Source organism: Hemiscyllium ocellatum, chromosome 3, assembly GCF_020745735.1.
Source record: "Hemiscyllium ocellatum isolate sHemOce1 chromosome 3, sHemOce1.pat.X.cur, whole genome shotgun sequence".
NCBI lineage: Eukaryota > Metazoa > Chordata > Chondrichthyes > Orectolobiformes > Hemiscylliidae > Hemiscyllium > Hemiscyllium ocellatum.
In genome coordinates this window covers 46,041,372-46,063,872 of record NC_083403.1, presented here as the reverse complement: position 1 = coordinate 46,063,872, position 22,501 = coordinate 46,041,372, and the positions used below count along the sequence as shown (strand labels likewise).

The following is a 22,501-nucleotide window of genomic DNA, read 5'->3' as shown; positions in this document are numbered from 1 at the left end:
GTTTTGCATATTTTGTATTATTTAAACAAAAGGATAATTCCTTATTTGAGAGGAAGTGTTCCCTTCCATTCCCTCAGCCCTTTTACTCTCCCAAAAACAATAGAAAAAGAAAATCTATACCAAAATGTCTAAATTTTAGAACAATGTTTAATTTCATAATATGCAAGATCCATGGAATTAGATTCTGATAATCTAATAGATTGGAAATTAGACGTCAACGTATCTCAAATTGGCTTGGTTAAATAGAGATAATAGCTTGGAATGCTGAAGTACATAACTAGCCACCTGACTCCCCAAAGTCTGTCCAGTATATCCAAGGCACAATATGGGAGCGTGATGAAATGCTTCTGCTTGCCTGGATGTATGCAGATCCAACAGCACTTGGAAAGTTTGACACCAACCAAGATAAAGCAGCTCGCTTAATTATCACCTCTCGGCAAACATCCACACTTTTCACCGTTGACATTTAGCACCAGCTGGATGGATTGCAAACATTCTCCAAAGAACCTTAGTCTGCACATTCCAAATCCGTGACCACTTCCGTGTTCAAGGACAAGGAGAGCAGATAAATTGGAACGCAGCCACTTCCGGTTTTCCCTTCAAGCCACTCACCACACTGACTTGGAAATGTATCGCTATTCCTTCAGTATGGTTGAGTCAAAATTCTGGAGTTCCGTCCTTAACAACATTTGTGGGTATACCTACAGCAAAAGCAGCAGCAGTTGAACAAGGTAGCTCTTACCACCATGGGCAACCAGAAGTCGACAACAAATGCTGTCAGAGCCAGCAGTGCCCACATCCATGAGTGAATTTAAAAGAAAAGCAGTTGTACTGAGCAAGGTAACTTGAGAGATGTGTACCAGAGTTAGAGGATTTTTCTTCTTTTTAAAATGCATGAACTCATTACTTTGCCAAACTGCAATTGTGCATCTTTACAGTGGTCAACTGAAAGCAGTTGACTGCTGCTTGCTGAACAATGGAACGTAAAGACTTATGGGCTCAACAGTAACTGTGTATCTCCAATCTATTTTTTTTTACACAATTTAGGTCACAAGATTATAACTGTGAAAATTGCGGTTCCCACATGAGGACAGCTCTCCTTCCAAGCACCAAAAGTAGCATTCCAAGTATGGCTGATGTGGAGGCAAAAGAATTAGCAAAACAAATCAGTTTTAAGGTGTGCCTTTATAAATTGTGCTTAAAAATTGGTATGTATTATTAGTTGAGCCAATTTGCGTCATACAGCGAAGAAATAGACCCGCAGTCCAACTCATGCATGCCAACCAAGTTTCCCAAACTAAACTAGTCCCATTTACCTTTGTTTGGCCCATGTGTCTCTCAACAAATGCAGGGCTTACATATCCTCGGAAAATTCAGTGACGTTTTAACTCTTGCTTTTTGTTAAAGTATTGTACGATATTTCCTCTTGGGATGAAGCAAAAAATTTATTTTAATTGATTTAATATCTAATATTTTAATAACCCCAGTTATTTTATAACTCTTGGAGTATAGTTACTATTATGTTGACAGCATGATAGCAAATTGCATTCCACAGGATCTGAACTGCAGCTAATGTAGATGGCCATTTAGTTTTATTTTTATGGTTAATTAAAAGAAAAATATTGGAGGTTGCCCTGATTTAAGTTTGAGCAAACAAGGCCTTGGTTTAATGTCATATCTAAAAGATAGCACATTCCATGATTGTTGAAATCCTCTGATGTATTTATAGCCGTAACTCCTGAATCGGAAACAAATTGACTGAATTAATAGCAATGTAATTCTTTCAAGTGTTAACTTCATTTATTTCTTTAATAGGCAGAGACTGGTTCTGCTGCCAGCACAACTGCTGAACCTTCTCCAGCACCAACACCTATAAAAATTGCAAAGCAAGAAGCTCCTGTTTCTGATGATGTTACAATCACTGAAAATAATCCAGAAATTGAAGCTATGAGAGAAGTATGTAAACAAATTCATTTTCTCTTTGTATCCTTGCCTTTAGCCAATTTTTTTGTGGAACAGATCTATTTACATGGAGACCCAATAATTGAGGTGACTCAGTGGTTAGTACTGCTGCCTCATGGTACCAGGGTCCCAGGTTTGATTCTAGTCTCTGGCAACTGTCTGTGTGGAGTTTGCACATTCTACCCATGTCTGTGTGGGTTTTTTCCGGGTGCTCCAGTTTCCTCCCAAAGTCCAAAGATGTGCAGGTCAGGTGAATTGCCCATAGTGTTAGGTGCAGAGGGAAATGGGTTTGGGTGGATTACTCTTCGGAGGGTCAGTGTGGACTGGTTGGGCTGAGGGGCCTATTTCCACACTGTAGGGAATCTAATCTAATTTGTGTCATGCTCCTGGTGATGAAAAGAAAACTATTTTTGTTAACTTGATTTTTTTTTTCAAGCATGTGGATATAACTGGAAATATTGATGTAGTAACACATTGCAATGCCTCTTTCTCTGATTAACATTGTTAACATTCAAAATCCCAGTTACTATCTCATTGTTTTCTTTTCTTTAGTTGTCACTTATTTAGGTTAATTTTACATCCCTTGAGGTTGAAGATGGACATTTTAAATGTTGCATCACAAGTAGGGTGGTTAAGATGGTGTTTAACATGCTTGCCTTCATTACTCAGACCTTTTGAGTATAGGAGTTGGGACATGATAACGTTGTACAGGACATTAGTGTGGCTTCTTCTGCAGGTAACCCTGTTTATAGGAAGGATGTTATTAAAGTGGAGAGGATTCTGAAAATATTTACCTGGATGTTGCCAGGAATGGAGGGTTTGAGGTATAAAAATAGACTGGAGAGGGTGGGACTTTGTGTTCACTGGAGCTTAGGAGGTTGAGTGGTGACCTTTTACACAGGTTTATACAATTGAGGGTATCAGGTTGTAAGTTTGCTTGGGGAGCTGCTAGATTTGATCTCAGACGCTTCATCACCATGCTAGGAAAGAGAATCAGTGAGCCTCTGGGGCACTGATGTTCTGTCCCGCTTGCTATTTGTGTGTCTTGGTCTGTTGTGGTTGGTCATATCACTTCGGTTCTTTTTCTGAGGGGTTGGTAAATGGGGTCCAAAACGATATGTTTGTTAATGGAGTTCCGGTTTGAATGCCAGACCTGCTAGGAATTCCCAAGTGTATCTTTTGTTTAGCCTGTCCTGGGATTGGTGTATCATCTCAATTGAACTGGTGTCCTTTTTGTCTGTGTATATGGATAATGGTGATAATAGGGTATAGATAAGTTGAATGACAAGGGTCTTTTTCTCTAGGGTGGGAGAGTTTAAAAACTTGGGGGGTATATTTTTAAGGTGAGAGAAGAAAGATCTAAAAAGGTCATGAAGGCTAACTTTTTTACATAACAAATGGATTGTGTGGAATGGACTGCCAGAGAAAGTCCTGCATGCAGATAGTTACAACATTTAAAAGACATTTTGGATAACTACATGAGTAGTAAAGGATCAGAGGGATATGGGCCAAGTGCGGGCAGGTGGGGCTAGTTTAGTATGGGAACACATTTGGCATGGACTAGTTTCCATGCTGTTATGGCATGATGACTGATAGAAGTATAAGCATGAATTAAGAGCAAAAGAAGGCATTCAGCACTTGAGCCTGCTCTGCTGTTCAATACAGTCAAAGCTGATCTGCTTGTGTTTTGAATTCCACGTTCTCATTTACCCTCCAACCTTGGGCAACTGAATCGATTTACCTCCTTTAAAAATACTGAATGACCATCCTCCTCTGCTTCTTGAGGCAAAGGTACAAAGTCTCTCAACCCTCAGAAGAATCTCATTTCTGTCCTAAAAATGAGTGTGCCTTCTAACTTTAGACTTGCCCTGAAGAAGGGACTGTTCTTTCCACAACACCTTGGCAAGACCATTCAGGATATTTTATGCTTCAAGTCACATCTCTTTTGAACTCCAGGGGAGGCAAGCCCACTCTGTTGAATCTTTTCCCCTAAGACAAGCTACAGTATCAATCAAGTAAACCTGCTCTGAAATGCCTGTAATGCATTTACCTTCTTTCTTAAATAAGGAGACCAAAACTACACGTAGTTGAGATATGGTGTCTCTAATGCACTGTACAACTGAAGCACAACGTAGCTTTTTAAATTCATCTCTTAAAAATGATTTTTTATTAATCGTTCTACTTGTGTACTAATTACTTGCAACTCTTGCACTAGAAGACCTAGTTCTCTACATTGTGGAAAACTGCAGTCATTCTCCATTTAGATACTACTCTGCTGTTTAATTCCCTCTGCCTAAGTGAACAGATTTACATTTTCCCACGTTATACTTTTGATGTAGATTTTTCCCACACTCTCTATCTAAATCAGTTTGTATCTTCCATACGTCCTCTTCACAAATATCTTTATTTTACAGATAACAAAGATAACTGCCATGCCTTTGTTTCCCTTCAAGTCATTGATCTACATTTGGTTGGGGGAGGGGGGGGGGGGGAAGTGGGTGGAAGGGAAAAGAAAAAGAGGCTGCTGCTTAGATGCTTGTGGGACTGTAATGGTCATATCCTGCCAATCAGAAACAGGCCCATTTATGTATACTTTCTGTGAGCCAGCCAATCTTCCATGCTGGCATGCATGTAATTTGCTAGTACCTCAACACCATGACCATCTCTTTTTGATGTAGCACCTTGTCAAATAACTTTTAGAAATCAGAGTACTGTACATTTACAAGCTCCCCTTTAACTGTAATGCATTTACTTCTTCAAAGAATTCCAATAAATTGGTTAAACATGACTTACCCTGCAGCAGGACCTCTTCCTGATTTACCTTGAGACTTGCTAAGTGCTCAGCTATGACTCCTTAATACAGGTACATAAATAATTTAGATGGAACATCAATTTAAATCTTTACAGTTACACTATTTATGATACAGTTAGACTATTTGTTTTGTTTCTTAATGAAATTTGAGAGTACCTAATTTTGAGGTGGTTTCTTTTGTGAATGTTTGAATAGTTAACTAGATATATCTTTTCAGAACAATGATTTTAAGCCAGTACATTCTATAAAAACCAATGAATGGAGGCATCATGGAGGGTTAATGGAAGCTTATTTAAATTGTGGAAGTACATGACCGAGAAAACAATTGGGTTGCTTCTGTATTTAGAATTATGAAGGGTTGATTTTTACATTGAAAAATCAAGAACTGGGAAAGCTTTTATAATTGGGGAAAAAAAACCTGAATGAGGTCTGTTGTAAGAATAGTTTCTGAGAAGAGGATTGTTCAGAGCATTTAAAGAATCTTAGTGAAACCATGTAGATTGTGAAAATGTCCATACCACAACTGGTTACAAATTTGCAATGGTTTTTCAAAACTCTGCAAGTTAAAAGTCTTTGTCATCAGTACTCACAAAACTAGAACTGAGAAGCAGTTTTGTCAAACATGCAGAATTGATAGGGAAGGAGAGTTTTTTCACTGGATTTCTGAGAACGTGATGTTGAAGAGTCCTTTGTGTAGTAGCACCATAGTGCTTAAGAAAGGGCTTTCTACGATTTTACCACAGCAGCAGTGCAGAAATAACAATACAAAAAAAATTGTAAGTCAGGATAGCATAAGTCTGCTGCTGACATCCTTCCAGCTATTGAGACTTTATAAAACTCTGGTTAGGCCCCATTTGGAGTACTGTGTCCAGTTTTGGTCCCCACACTTCAGGAAGGACATACTTGCACTGGAGCGTGTCCAGTTGAGATTCACACGGATGATCACAGAAATGGTTGGTCTAGCATACGAGGAATGACTAAGGATCCTGGGATTGTATTCATTGGAGTTTAGAAGATTAAGGGGAGATTTAATAGAAACTTACAAGATAATACATGGCTTGGAAAGGGTGGACGCTAGGAAATTGTTTCCGTTAGGCGAGGAGACTAGGACCCGTGGACACAACCTTAGAATTAGAGGGGGTCAATTCGGAACAGAAATGCGGAGACATTTCTTCAGTCAGAGTGGGTGGGCCTGTGGAATTCATTGCAGAATGCAGTGGAGGCAGGGACACTAAATGTCTTCAAGACAGATTGATAAATTCTTGATGTCACAAGGAATTAAGGGCTACGGGGCGAGTGCTGGTAAGTGGAGTTGAAATACCCATCAGCCATGATTGAATGACGGAGTGGACTTGATGGGCCGAATGGTTGGTCTTCCACTCCTATGTCTTATGGCCTTATTAAAGGTATGCCTTGGTGATGTTGGAGATGATAGATGCTGCTATAACTGTATACCACGGTGAAAGGAGTGAATTTTGCAGGTGATGAGTGACGTAATAGAATATATACGTATTATACACATTGACGTATATATACACATACACACAAGACAGCATAATAATATTTGCTTGTTTTGATGTCTCACCAAATGCCTACCTGAATGATTCACTGTGTTCTATTTTTCTGTTAATGGATCTGTTCCTTTACTGACTCCCATCTAGGGCACTCTGCAAATTTTTCCATTGTTAAAATTCCATTTCTAATCCAGCTCTGACAACTTAAGTGGCAGATGAAAAGGGATGCTTTTCTTTGGTTCAAGGATCTAGATTTGCCTGAGGTTTTTCAATTAGCCATAGAGATGTAGAGCACGGAAACAGACCCTTTGGTCCAACGCCTTCATGCCAAACAACAGATATCCTAAATTAATCTAGTCCAATTTGTCATCACTTGGCCCATATCCCTTCAAATCCTTTCTATTCATGAACCCATCCAGATGCCTTTTCTAATGTTATAATTGTACCAACTTCCACCACTTTGTGTGGCAGCTCATTCCATACCTTTTGTGTGAAAAAGTTGCCCCTTAGGTCCCTTTTGAATCTTTCCCCTCTCACCCTAAACCTATGCCCTCTAGTTCTGAACTCTTACACCCCACCCAAGGCAAAAACCTTGTTTATTTACCCTATCCGTGCCCCTTATGATTGTATGAACCTGTATAAAGGTCACCCTTCAGCCTCCGATGCTCCAGGGGAAAGAGTCCCAGTCTATTCTGCCTCTTCCTCTAGCTCAAATCCCCCAACCCTGGCAATATCCTTGGAAATCTTTTCTGAACCCTTTCAAGTTTCGCAACATCCTTCCTATAGGACGAAGATCAGAATTGCACACAATATTCCAAAAGTGGCCGAACAAATATCCTGTACAGCCACAATGTGACCTTCCAACCTCAGTGCTCCGACCAGTAAAGGAAAGCATAACAAACCAAACTCCTCCTTCACTATCTTATCTACCTGTGGCTCCACTTTCAAGGATCTATAAACCTGCACTCCAAGGTCTCATTGTTCAGCAATACTTCCCTGGACACTTACCATTAAGTCTAAAAGTCCTGCCCTGAATTGCCTTTCCAAAATGCAGCACCTCGCATTTATCTAAATTAAACTCCATCTGCCACTCCTTGGCCCATTTGCTGATCTGACCAAGATCTCGATGCACTAGTAACTGTCTCCACTGTTCACTATGCTTCCAATTTTGGTGTCATCTGCAAACTTACTACCTCTGTCTCCTATGTTCACACCCAAATCATTTACATAAATGACAAAGCAGTAGACCCAGCACTGATCCTTGTGGCACATCACTGGACACCGACCTCTGATCTGAAAAGCAACCTACCATCACCACCACCCCCCCCCCCCCCCCCCCCCCCCCCCTTCCACTTTCAAACTAGTCTGCATCCAGGTGGTTAGTTCTCCCCCGATCTAATCTTGCTAACCAATCTATCATGAGGAACCTTGTCAAATACCTTACTGAAATCTGTATAGAACACATCCACTACTCTGCCCTCATCTATCCTCCTCATTACGACTTCAAAAAATTTGATCATGATTTCCCATGCACAGAGTCATGTTGACTATCCCTAATCGGTCCTTGCCTTCCCAAATACATGTACATCCTGTCTGTCAGGATTGGCTCCAACAACCTGCCCACCACTGATATCAGGTTCACCAGTCAACCTTTCTCTGGCTTTTCCTTACCACCTTTAAATAGTGGCACTATGTTCGCCAACCTCCAGTCTTGTGGCACCTCACCTATGCCTATCGCTGATCCAAATATCTTAGCAAGAGGCCCAGCAATCACTTCCCTAGCTTCCCACAGAGTTCTTGAGTACACCTGATCAGATCCTGGGGATTTATTCACTTCTGTGCATTTTAAGAGATTCAGCAGCACCATCTCTAATATGAATTTCCATCTATTTCTTCATGTTCTGTACCTTTCATGGCCGCCTCCACAGTAAACACTGATGCAAAATATTCATTTAATATCTCCCCCATGTCCTGTGGTTCCACACATGGGTTCCTTGCTGATCTTTGAGTGGGTCCTATTCTCTCCCTAGTTACCTTTCGTCCTTTTAATGTATTTGTACAATCCCTTTTGGATTCTCCTGAACCCCATTTGTCAAAAGTATCTTGTTCCCTTTTAACCTTCCTGAGTTCCCTCTTAAGTGTGTTCCTATTGCCTTTATATTCTTCTAAGGGTTTACTTGATCTCTGCTGTCTATACCTGACACATGCTTCCTTTTTTCTTGACCAAAATATTAATTTCTCTAATTATTCAGCATTTCCTACACCTACCAGCCTTGCCTTTTACTCTAACTGGAACATACTGTCTCTGAACTAATTATCTTTTTTTTTAAGGCTTCCCATTTTCCAGCTGTCCCTTTACCCGCAAACATCCACCCCCAATCAACTCTTCTTCTTTTGAAAGTTCTTGCCTAATATCCTCAAAATTAGCCTTCTACCAATTTAGAACTTCAGCTTTTAGATCCGGTCTATCCTTCTCCATGACTCTTGAATTAGCTGCATTGATTATTGATGCTTCTCCTTGCTATTGCTCTGATGTTCACACTTTCTTTCATGGCCTTTTAAATTTCATTCTTCTGTTACCATTTTTGATCCTTCTCTTCCCAGTCTAAACTTCATTGCTTAATGTGTTCATAGCCATAGAGTTATATATCACAGATAGAGACCCTTCAGTCCAGCTTGGCTGGACTGACTAGATATCCTTAATGATCAAGTCCCATTTGCCAGCATTTTGTGCATATCCCTCAACCCTTTCTATTCACATACCCATCCAGGTGCCTTTTAAATGTCTGTAATTGTATCCACCCACCACCTCTGGCAGCTCATTACATACACATTCCACCCTCTGCATGGAAAAGTTGCCCCTCAGGTCCCTTTTTAAATCTTTCCCCTCTCCTCTTTAAACCCATGCCCTCTAGATTTGGGCTTCCCTTTCCTGGGCAAAGGACTTTGACTATTCACCCTATCCATGCCCCACATGATTTTATAAAGCTCTGTAAGGTTGTCCCTCAGTCTCCGCTCCAGCCTATTCAACCTTCCCCCATAGCTCAAACCCTCCAGTCCCAACAACATCTTTGTAAATCTTTACTGAACCCTTTCAAGTTTAACAACAACATTCCTATAGCAGAGAGATCCGAACTGAACACAATCTTCTAAAAATGGCTTCACCAGTGTCCTGCACATGATATTCCAACTCCTACACTGTGTTCCGACCAATCAAGGCAGATGTGCCAAATGCTGCCGTCTTCCTGCGACTCCTTCCAAAGAACTGTGCACTTTCATCCCTCGGTTTCTTTATTTGGCAAAACTCTACTGGGGCCTGCCATTAGTTATATATTCTGCCCTCATTTGCCTTACCAAAATGCAACACCTCATTTATCTAAATTAAACTCCATCTGCCACTCCTTGGGTTATGGCCCATTTTAATCAAGATCCTGTTGTGCTCTGAGATACCCTTCCTCGTTCACTGCACCAAGTTTGGTGTCATCTGCTTGCCAGCCATTATTTGCTTCCAACTAATTGATGTAAATGACAAAAAGCCGTGGATCTAGCATCGATTCTTTCAGCACGCCACTCTGAAAAACAACCCTCTGCCACCACATTTTGTTTCCTATGTTCAAGCTAATTTTATATCCAATTGGCTAGCTCCCTCTAATCCTATATGATCTAATTTTGCTAACCTTTCTACTCTGAAAAGCCTTTATTGGTTGCCTTGCTGAAGTTCATGTCAAACATGTCCACCGCTCTGCCTTCATTAATCATCTTCGTCACCTCTTCAAAGAAACCTCAAATGGGGTGGCTCAGTGTGTCGGGGACCCAGGTTTGATTCCAATCTCTGTCTGTCTAGAGTTTGCATATTCTCCCTGTGTCTGCGCTGAATTTCTCTGGGTGCTTTGGACTGTGGGAGGAGACCAAAGATATGCAGGTTAAGTGATTGACGGTGCTAAATTGTCCATAGTGTCTAGAGATGTGCACTAGGTGGATTAGCCATGGGAAATGCAGGGTTACAGACAGAGAGAGAGATGCTCTTTGGAGGGTCAGTGTGGACTTGATGGGCTGAATGACCTCCTTTCACGCAGTAGGGATTCTATGATGTTTGTAATGAAATTTGTAATGCGTAAAGCCATGTTGAATATCCCTAATCAGTCTAGCCTTTCCAAATACATGTAAATCCTGACCCTCAAACTTCCCTCCAACAATTTAGCCACCACTGATGTCAGTCTTGCTGGTCTAATGTTCCCTGGCTTTTACTTGTGTTACGTAAATATTTGTCATCAGTCCATTTTCTCCTAGATTCTTCTTGCATTTTCTCTGGTTCCAAGCTTCTCATCAAAGCTTTTGAAATGCCCTTTTTAGTTCTTAGGTTTGCATGATGGACAAAGGATTCTTGAGTAACCCACTTATTGCTTTGCAAATATACTCCTGTCTGCACTAACACTTCTTGATTAGTAGCTTTTGTCTTTGCACTGCTGCATGATTTGCCTATTCTGAAATATTAAACAAATTTGTTTAATATTACATTCCTTGATAATGCAATCCTGTTGCTATAAAATGTGTCTTATGATTCTGCTCCACAGCCACCTGATGAAGGAGCAGTACTTCGAAAGCTGCTTCCAAATAATCCTGTTGGACTATAACTGGGATCGCCCAGTCCAACACTGGTATCTCCAAATAGTGTAATTTTTAGGGTAGCAGTGAAGTCAGTCCGTTAAACTGGTTTATTTAAACGAATTCTGAATGGTTTTACCTCAATTTTTGTTTTCCTTAAGATACTAGTCTTACATTACCATACAGCATGTTTGAGCCAAATTATAACAGCTTTAACTTTAACATTCATGCCTTAATTATGATTGTAGGCCATTAAATTTACGTACTTTATAGTTTATGACTTTAGAATATTATGACCATTCGAATTTTTGGCATTTGCTTAATGGATGATTAAGTTGATTTGAGTTCGTAACTCATTTGTAATAAGTTCTCTTATTGATCTACCAAAATAAACTATTTAGTGGGTTGAATGTTTATATAAAACATCTTATTAAAAAAACTGGAGCTTGGCCAAAATGGGTTGGACTGAAGGGTATTTCCACTTGAATTTACATGTAAATCCTGGTCAGAGTCCAAGATGATCTGTGGTTCAGAAATGACAAAGCCAGGAGATTATTTAACAAAAACAAATTGAACTTTGTTCCATCTGCTCATCTTCGTTGAAAGTGGAGAAAAGCTAAATTGTATGAACACAATGCATCAGAAAATTCAATTTAAGCTTTTGAATATTTTTGCTTAATTTTCAGATTGTATTTTGTGCACTCATAATTGAACAATTCCAACATTTAGAATTTCATTTTCCTCACCTACCCCTTCTAAAGGACATTTTCGCCTTTCAAGTACCTCAAACATTCAATCTTTTTTAGAATGGCCTGATTTCTTCCTGGCAATGAGGAGCATGCAAGGCACAAAAATGTGTTCACTACCCTCCAATCAGGAGGGAGATCCAGTGCAATACTCCTTTCACAAAATAGAAACCAACAGTCTTCAGCATAATTGAGAACACCTTTTTAAGGAAGAGTTTTTAAAGATAAAATCAATGAAGCAGGGCTATCACTAGTGAAATGCAATGAATAAGAGTAATATTTATTTTCTGGTCTGTCACCTTTTGCCATTGACCATGTCTCTCTCTTTGTACAGTAAAAGGAAGCCATAGGTTGCAATTAAATTTATCAATATTGCTGAAAAATATCAGCATTTTCTCAATGGCAGCACCCATACAAATCTGAATCCACTTGCCTACAGATCAACAGTATAAAAGTTGATTGTCCCCTTGAATTGGTACTTCTGTGAAATGAGTGCGCAAGATAAAAAGCTTGGAGAAAATAAATTTTTCAGCAAAATTCATGTTTTGTGCTATCAAATGGCTTTAATGGCTATTAGTCATGGACTATTGAATAGTCCCTTTTTCTCTTTTAATGTGAAATTAAGTTATTTAATGCTGGGAGATACATTGAATATTGCCATTAAAAATCTTATTTTACTTAAGGCTATTTTTCCATGGGGATTAGAGTTCCAATCCATAGGGCACTTCAAACTAAAATGCAAGTTAATAGGGCTGTTAAAAATGCAAGCATGCACTAATTTCTAGTGCTAGAGAAAATTGAAAATAGAGATGTTGTGTAATACCTGTATTTCATCATGGTTGTGCGTCAGTTGGAATAGTGTATAGTTTTGGTCAGCAAATTATAACATGAAATTGTACACCACTACAGAAGGGTAGAACAAAGATTTAAAAAGATGATTCCAGAATTGAGGTTATACCATTTTAAGTATAAGGAAAGACTGAACAGAGTCTCCTTCTCTGTGGTAAAGCTAAGTCTGAAGTGTAATCTAAATTTTTTAAATTAAAATTTTTTATTAATAACACATTCCATGTTGTGGGGGATATATTTGATTGCTTACTTAGTGAAATAAGGAAGCAATCAAATAGAGTTCTTTAAAGAACATTTCATTTGCCCGATGTGGTGACAATATGGTTTTTACTGCCACAGTAATTGAGACAAATAATTTAAATACCCTTGGTAGATAAGCAGCTAAAGGAGAAGAGTATAAGGGCACTCATTGTTTGGTAAAGAAAGGCAAAGCCTCAAATGAAAATTTTTCTTAAAAATCTGATTAAATAAAACCTTGTTTCTTTACTGTAGATTCAGATTTCCTCACTGAAGAACAATAACCCAGAATTTAGCAAAGTTGCATTGACATGCAATATGCTTTGTAATTTTAGTGTGAGGAAATAGTGGAAGACTGTGTGGTTTACTTGCTCAATTAATAGTTTTTGTTTGATCATTTAAAAAGGATACCCTCAAAACTGCTTTCTATAATTTTATTGTTTATAGACTGACGCAGATGACATTTCTGCTGGGACTCAGGAACCACCACAAAGCAGACCAAATACTACAAGCTTAAGTCCTCGGCAGCGACGTACCCAACAGCAGCGACGTGCTCAGCAGCAGCAAGCGAGGCGTCCAGTTTCACCATCGTATACTCAAGTCCGTCAACCAGCAAATGCCAATCAAATTGGATCCACAGTCCTAATTGTCATCCTTACGTTGGCACTGGCTGCACTAATCTTCCGAAGGATTTACATGTCAAATGAATACAGATTTGACTATGAATTGTAATGATCATTACTTTGCATAGCCATAAACTGAATTTATTATATGTCATATCATGTACTTTTACATCAATCCCCATTTTACTGGCCAAGATTTGCTGAGGCTTTGAATGACCCACACGCAAGGGGGACTTTAAAGTAATACAAGATGCAAAACGTGTGCATGTTTATTATCCTTGGGGTAATAATTAGTGGTATTTTACAAACTTTGACTCTGCAGGGAACCCATTCAGGAATATTTTTGATCAAACTCTTGTTAAATTGAATTTATCTTCAGTAGAGGTTAGTTGTTTTTGTTGAGGCCATGCTGTTCAACAATATCAATAATTGAGGTTGCTAATCTGTTTACTGGGAAGTTTCTGTGGACCACTGCTGTTCATTTGGCTCATAACTTGAGTGCTAGTGGAGTTGTATGCAATGTTAACTTTTAAATTGAGTCCCGTTTTTGCACATTAACAATTGCCTTAACCCTGTCAAAAATCCAGATATTTCATCAGAATTTGATTATGTAGTCAGGATTTTCAGAATTGTCTGCAACAAATCTAAAATCCAAGATGAATTTTCAATGTTATGTGGTGATGTTGTAGGCTGAGATATACTAGTTTTATGTTACAAGATTCACTGTTATTGAACAGGCACCCAAAATTAAATTTTAAATGTGCGAATCTTCTCCTATGAAGATCCAAGAGAGTTGATAAAAATCCACAATCAGTAAATGTTACTTGTAATTTCTGCATGAAGTCAAAGGAACCCTATTTGTAACAATCAAAAGATGGTGGGTGTTGGTTTTGGATGAAGTAATTAAAGTTCCTTTATAGGACTTTTCTTCCCAGTTGGACAAAGTAATTAAATATGCGATCTTCCAGCAAGTAATAGAAAGGCATCGCTTCTCCAATACTCCTGCTTGTTGATTTTCCTTTACTCAGCTGTGAATGCTGTAGCATAAGAGTTGATGGTAATGAGTATGTATAAAACCTATTATAAAATTGAATTTTCCATTGGCATTTGTACAATGATGTTTTTAATTTTCATATGCAGGATATTACTTTTTTTATTTTAAACAATCTGATCTCAAGAATGTATGAGTAAATATTGTCTGTTTAACTAAGCAGACAGGAATCTATTTGCCCAATGAACAATGATTTTTCAGTGTAAAATTCAGTCTCAAATATAAACCATGAGAACAAATTCTCATACATGAATATTTAATATTCTATCTTTTCCTGCTCTAGAATTGATTTTTGTGGACCCAGAGTACTTGGCACAAATAGTGCCACTGCACTTTACATTTAAGGGAACAATGCAATCATTCTTGCAGTTACTCTCAGAACTTTCTCATGCATCATTGTTATTGAGTTGCTCAAGATGAATATTTGATGAAAAGCCCATTATTTTTGTTTTGTGAAATGCCTTGCTTTTGGCTTCTAAAGAAAAGTTGCCGCACTTTGAATGTGGGCCATGCATATTGCTGAAGAATGCAGTATATTTGTTCAGAAGTTCCTTTAGCATGGTGTTAGAAACCCGTTGCTGCAGCACAACAATGGAAAATCTCTAAAATAGAGTACTTCCTTAATACTACACATATTAAAAGAAAACTCATTAATCTATGCCCATAAAATAAATTTGCTGTTGAATAAATATAAATCCAATTTGTCTTAAACTTGCTTACCTTCAGTTTTCTGTTGTGCAAAAAAAAACCTGCATTTTTTTCATTGTGTGTTACTAGTAATGGTCCAGGCAAATGCAGTTTCAAGTAGTAACTTGAAATAGTTACCAAACATTTCATCTCACAGGTTTAAAATGGAAAAGAGCTACACAATAGACTTGAATGTTATAAAATATTCTTGTTTGTAATGAATATTTTTAATGAACATTTCTTAAAAAAAATTATTGCAGGGCAATAGGAAAAGAGCAGGTGTGTAGGATAAATTATTTTTCAAAGGGTAACCACAGAAGGCAGAATGACCAAATTCTATGGTTTGTGGTCTTATGTACAATAGTTCATGATTAACACGTTTTTTTCACATAAAGCCTTCCGTTTACTTCTGTTTTAGAAATCTGTTCCATTTACACAACCAAAAGATAAAATGTCAAATATATGCTGCAGGTGAAGTTAGAACAATAAAATTAGCATGTTCTTTTCCATTAAAATTGTTAACTATTTATCAATACTGATATTCATCAATATATATCCAGCATTTACATGTTCTTGTATTAACATTTAATTGTTATTATAGGCTTCTTTGCCTTGCGTTACCATGCATTTTCTGCAAGTGACAAATCCAAGGTTTATTGTAATAAAAAATCTGTAAAATATTCTAATTGTGATGTTTTTAAGTAAAATGTTGTAGTGGAAGCATAGATTTAAAACATTCAATCTGTCTACTGTAATTCCCTGAAATAGCACTCTGTCCATTTATGGTACTCTTTTCATAATCCTCTGACATTTTCCATCAATGAAACTGACACTCCTCATACTTTTCAAGCTGTTCTATTATCTGTATTCCAAAGTTGATTCTTGATTTATCCTCTGTACTGAGATCATAAGGGCAGGGGAGCACCACTATAGCAAATCCTAAAGGAGAAATTTTAAAAATCTTGTAATCAGCTTAGACTCGAATAATTTAATTTTAAAAAAATCTTGTAACAACTTGCACTTCGTGTTGTTACATTTTCATTTTTATGCTAACATTTTTTTCATTACAGAATGCCCAAAGCAATTTATAATGCAAAACGTGTGCAGGTGCTTTGCTGGTCCATCATTCATGTTACGTAAGCTTGAGCTCATCCAAACTCTGTTGCCTGTATTTAATGCACACCAGCTTCATGTTCGTGTCCATTCATTGGCTCCTCCCAATATGGTAAATACATGTTCTTGTATTCAAATCCTCATAGATTTAACCATCTTTACAACGTTCTTTCAGCAAGTTATTAAAGATGCTGGTAATATTCAGATCTGGCAGTGATCTGTGGAGCTACGATATACTCCATCTTAAAATATTGAGTGAATTTCAGCATGTGGCAAGTACAGCAATACAAGCGGCATTCTGTGTTTTGGGATATACATAGTCATTGGTGGATTCAAAGCATAAAGAATGGAATTTAATTTGGAATATGTCCAGCATGAAAACAAAATCTGTAATTAAGAGTAACGATGACCATGAGTCCATTGTTGATTGTTGGAAAAACCCATCTGGTTCATTAATGTCCTTCAAGGAGGGAAACTGCCTGGTCTGCCTTACCCCGTTTGGCCTACTCTAGACCCACAGCAATGTGGCTGACTCTGACTGCCCTCTTGGAAATTAGGAATGGGCAATAAATTATTTGCCTAGGCAGCAACACCCTTATCCCACAAACGAATAAAGGAAAAAAAAATAGAGGCAGGAAATTTAGCTGTGAAGGCTTGTCTTGGTAAATATCAAGAACCAGTGGGGAAATAGGAAGTAAAAAAGGTGGTGAGGTAAAAGAGATCAATTGAAACTCATTGCCATTTCTCTTCTAGAAATGTCTACAGTGAATTAAACTGTAAAATTAAAATGCTTGTCATATTTGACTTGAAACGAAAGTTTTTCTCCACAGCTGCTTCCAACTTGCTGACTTTTATCAGTACTTTTTTTTATCTTAAAGCAATTTATTAAAATTTACTTGCCCGACTAGGTTTGTAGTCATACTTTGATTCAGTGTCTACTTTTTTTTTAAATTGCTTTTTGTTCAGTATGCCTTGGAATGTTTTTTAGTATTCATGATGCTGCATCAATGAATCCAGTGTGATTCCTGAGCTGATATCAGATGAGTTGTCTGATGACTGAAGGATCTTTGAGCTTTGCAGAATATTGTTGGGTTTCAATTTTTGTTATTGATACTTCAAACAGCTGTTATTGAGACTTGTTCAGTTGATGTGTGCAGCATATTATATTGCCAAAGTGATTAACTTGATATCAGGCTCAAGTTACGGTTATTATGTCTATTGTGCTTTGGAAGTGATTTGTTGTATTAAATAATCTAACCAATATCAAGATAGTAAGAAAGCTCCAAATGTATGCTTTTCAATTATTTGAGCATTTCATGGTTTAATTTATCAAACAGTTTGCAATAGCAGGCGTATCTTCATCAGCAATGGGGCAGTTAAAGACTAGATGTTTAAAAATTGTACCAGTAAGAATTTTACTTAGCCACCAGAGACTAATGTTGAATCTGCAGATCATAATGAGCATAAACTATGTAGTCTGAAAGCCTTCCTTGGATCACTGTACTTCAGAGATGCAAGTTATGATGATCCACATGAAGTTCCCCACCTGTTGAGGTTATAATCCAGTTTTTGCATTAAATGCAGTATCCACCTACTTTTTGCATCAAGCTGGATTATTTAAAAATAATTGCAAATAAAATGATTTGACATAACAGGGAAAAGTTTAAGCATTAAATCGCCATGCTTGTTTTCTGCAAAAGCAACTTGACTAATCAAGTTAGGTAGTAAATTGAAAAGCAGGATCTCAAAAGTTGCAATCTCAGGATTGCTCCTCATGCCATGTGCTAGTGAAGGTAGAAATAAGAAGATAGTATAGTTAAATAAGTGTTTAAAGAGTTGGTGCAAGAAGGAGGGCTTCTGATATGTGAATCTCTAGGATGTCTCCAAAGGCATATGGGATCGGTGTTCCCCTCATGCTGACCCAACCATGGCTGCATTGGTCCTCATCCTCAAATTTCTTCGCTCTCTCAACATGAAGGCTAGGTTGTACCTAACCTGGAGGGGCATTAATATTCTGTTAGGGCGTTTGCTGATATTATCCGCAAGTGTTTAAACTAGTGGGATGGGGATGAGAACCAGAGCAGTAGGTCAAAAAATTAAATGACTGCGGAGGAGTTGGGAGTAAAGGCCAAGAAGAATAATAGACAAAGTTTTTATTAAACACGATGGGATTGATGGTCTGAAGTGCTTTTGTTATAATAAAAGTATGATTGGTAAGGCTAATGAATTTTGAACTTTGATTATGTATATACTTTAACATAACTATTGCAGGGACTTGGATGCAAGAGAAACAACTCTGGCAACTTAATGTTCTAGGATTTAGATGGTTCAGCGAGATAGAGAGGGATGTAAAAGTGACGGGGAGTTCCTTACTGATTAGTGAGAATATTGTAGTTGTACTGAGGGAGGACCTCTTGGAGGGTTTATCCAGAGAGGCCTTTTCGGTACCCTTAGCAATAGGATCTTTTGTTCGGCGCGTCTGGAAGGGTTTCTTGAAGCAATATGAAATTAGTCCAACTAGGGCAGGGGCCATACTAGATCTGGTATTGAGGAATGAGCCCAGCCAGGTGATCGAGGTTTCAGTAGAGTTGCATTTTGAGAACAGTGACATTTGTGCTACAAATGCCAGGCTATGACTATCACCAATAAAATGCCATCTAACCACTGCCCCTTGACATTCAATGGTGTTACCATCACTGAATGTCCCCACTTTCAATATCCTGGAAGTTATCATTGATTAAACTAAATGGGACTCATTGCATAAAGGCAGTGGCTAGGAATACTGTGGCGAGTAACTCACCTGACTTCCCCAAAGCCTATCTACCATCTACGAGGCACAAGTCAGGAGTGTGATGGAATCCTCCCACAATCTCAAAAACCTTCAAGGAGCTTGACGCCATCCAGTACAAAGCAGTCTGTTTGCTTTGCACTACATCCATAAGCAAACCCTCCCTCCATCACCTACACTCAGTAGCAGCAGTGTGTACGATCTACAAGATGCACTGCAGAAATTCAGTGAAGATCTTTAGACAGCACCTTCCAAACCCACGCCTAGTTCCATTTAGAAGTACAAGGGCAGCAGCTATATGGAAACGCCATATCCAAGTTTCTCCTCCAAGCCAATCACTATCCTGACTTGGAAAAATGCCACTCTTCTTTCACTGTTGCTGGGTCAAAATGCTGGAATTGCCTCCATAATGGCATTGTGGGTCAACCCACAGCAGTTCAAGAAGGCAGCTCCCTTCTCAAGGGGCAAATAGGGATGGGCAATGAATGCTGGACAGACAGCTACGCCCAAAACCCACAAAAAATAAATAAATACCATTGTTTTAAGTTACTAACAAATACAGAAGAGTAGTCCTCAAGCGAAAGTTTTAAAGTGGGGAAAGCTAACACACTATTAGTCAAGATCTGGTGAATGTAGATTGGGGGCAGCTGTTGGAGGGTAAATCCACATCTGATATGCAGAATCTTTTAAAGATCAGTTGATTAGAATTCGGGACCAACAAGTTCCTCTGAAAGAGAAGGATAAGGATTTCAAGATTCAGGAGCCTTGGATGGCAAGATAAAATTGTTAGTTTAGTCATGAAGAAAGGAAGCTGAAAACAGACAGAGTCCTCAAGAAATATAAAGAAACCAGGAAAGAACTTAACAAGCAATTAAGAGGGAGAAAAAAGACCATGAATTGACCACGGCAAACAGGATTAAGGAGCAAGAGGGATGTCCACTCGAGTACAAAGGAGGAAATTTATGCATGGATCTGGAGGGTGCTGATGAGATTCCTAGCGCATGCTATTCACAAAGGAGAAGAATGTGATGGATGGTGAATCTCGAGAAGGGATGTTTATATGCTATGGTATGTTGATATAAAAAAAAGGTGTTGGGTGTTTTGAAAAGCATCAAGGTAAGCAAGTCCTCAGAACCTGATGGGATCCATCCCAGAATACTGAGGGAGGCAAGGGAGAAAATTGCTGGGGCCTTGTATGAAATATTTGTATCCTCTCGTCACAGGTGAGGTTCAGAAGATTGGAGAATAGTCAATGTTGTTCCTTTGTTTATGAAGAGCAACAGGGGTAATCCAGGAATTTCAGGCTGGTGAGCCTTACATGAGTAGTAGGGATTATTAGGGACAGGAGTTTTCCACATTTGGAAAAAAAACATCTTAAGAGTGACAGGCAGCATAACCTTGTTTAGGGGAGGTCAGAACTCACAACTTGATGGAATCTTTTGAGGAAGTGACAAAGATGATTGAGGCAAAGTGGTAGATATTGTCTGCATGGATTTTAGCAAGGCCTTTGACAAGGTTCCTCATGGCAGGCTGATATAAAAGAAATCTGCAGTGAACTTGTAAGATGGATAGAGCTGGCTTGGTGATAGAGGACAAAGATGCAGTGGAAGGGTGTTTTTTGATTGGAGATCTGCGACCATTGGTTTTCCGCAGGTAGTGCTGGTACCTCTGTTGTTTTTAATGTATATAAGTAATTGGAGGGTAATATAGGTCTGATTAGTACGTTTGCGGGTGAATGACATAAAGGTTGAGGGAGCTGTTTATCCACAGCTCCCTCAATCTTTGTTATTTACCTGCAAATCAGACCCATATTCTCCTCCAATCACTTACATACATTAAAAACAACAGGAGTACTAGCACTGATCCTGCCAAACCGGAGGATTACCAGAGGATACAGCAGGATATAGTTAGGGTGGAGACTAGGATGTAGAAATGGAAGATGGAATTTAATCTGGAAACATGCAATATCATTTCTTTTGAAGATCTAATGCAGAAAGGATGTACACAGTCAATGGCAGAACCCTTAGAATCATGAACATACAGAGGTATCTAGCAACAGTTCCTTGGAAGTGGCAACACAAGTGCATAAGTTAGTCAAGAAGGCTTATGGCATGCTCAAAGCATAAAGTATAAAAATTATCAAGTTATTTTGCAGCTGCATAGAACTTTAGTTAGGCAACGTTTGGAAAATTACACACAGCTCTGGTCTCCACATTATCAAAAAGATTTTGAGGCTTTGGAGAGGGTACAGTAACTGTTTACCAGGATGTTGCTTCGTTTGGAGGGTGTTGGCAATGAGGAGAGACTGGACAAACTTGGTTTATTTTCACTTGAACGTTGGAGGCTGAGGGGAGACCAGGTAGAGCTGTACAAAATTATGAGAGGCATGAATAGATTGGATAATCAGAGTCTTTTTCTCAGGGTAGAAATGTCAATTACTAGGGAATAAAGGTTTAAGGTAAAAAGGGGAACATTTAAAGTAGAAGTGAGAGGCAAGTTTTTTTTATACAAATGGTGGTAAGTGCCTGGAATGTGATGGAGAGATGGTGGAGACAGATATAATTGCAACATTTCAGAGGTATCTTGACAGCTGAATAGGCAGGGAATAGAAGGATACAGAGCATGTAGAGGCAAAAGGATTTTAGTTTAGAAAGGCATCATGTGTCAGTTCACTCTTAGTGGGTTTATGAGCCTGTTCCTGTGCTGTATTGTTCCTTATTCACTGGACTCACCAGTAGTGTATCCTAACTATGTTCTGCATTTAAGAAAACTCATGTTGCTTTTGGCAACAACTTAGATGGTTGTCCTCTGATTTGGTCCTTCCAGCAATGGGAATTGGTTCATCCTATCTTGCAAGCCTCTCTCGATTTTGCACACTGCTATATATTCTCCTCTCTCACCTTTCCTTTTCACTAAGAACAGCTCCAGCCTCTCTCATCTCACTGAAATACTCATCTTTTGAACTATTCTGTCTTTTTTTAGCCTGCAACTTCTCCGGTGGTTTCACCAGCCTTGAGTGAGTGAAACTGGGCGTCGAGGCCACAATCAGATCAGCCACCGACTTTTCTGAGAGGTAGAGCAGGCTCCAGGGCCTTCTCTGCTCCTATTTCTTCTGCTCTTACGAGTTCACACCAGAGTTTCCTTACCTGAGAAAATCTATAGCTGCATTGGTACGTTTATTGTATCACGTGCCCTGGTAGATATTTGCGATTATAAACAAAGTGGAAACGTACAAACTTAAAGGCTCCATTGTAGAATGATGGTGTCCCTACGTCTGAGCCAGGTTCAAGTCCCACCTGTTCCAGGCGTATGTAATGACATTGGTAAATCATCAATTGTGGTGACAATTCTGGTAGGATCGAAGGGTCTGTTTACACACTGTAGGTAATCTAATCTAAAAATGCATTGAATGTGGAGACAGCTGCTTCATGAAGCTGCTTTCATTGCACTGTGTTTATAAATCTGAAACAGTATGTATCATTTATTTCCCTTGCAAACTTAATTCTTTTACCTT

The 22,501-nt window shown here is 38.7% G+C and overlaps 1 protein-coding gene across 1 annotated transcript in view; it reads left to right on the top strand.

The window, feature by feature from the left end:
• ube2j1 (ubiquitin-conjugating enzyme E2, J1) overlaps window positions 1-15,670 on the top strand; it is a 39,457-nt gene extending 23,787 nt beyond the window's left edge. Inside the window, exons 6-8 of the mRNA XM_060856955.1 lie at window positions 1,048-1,177; window positions 1,816-1,956; window positions 13,173-15,670. Of these exons, the coding sequence (XP_060712938.1) occupies window positions 1,048-1,177; window positions 1,816-1,956; window positions 13,173-13,457 (556 nt within the window). The 3' untranslated portion in view covers window positions 13,458-15,670. The remainder of the gene's footprint in view (window positions 1-1,047; window positions 1,178-1,815; window positions 1,957-13,172) is intronic.
• Window positions 15,671-22,501: the final 6,831 nt, after the last annotated feature.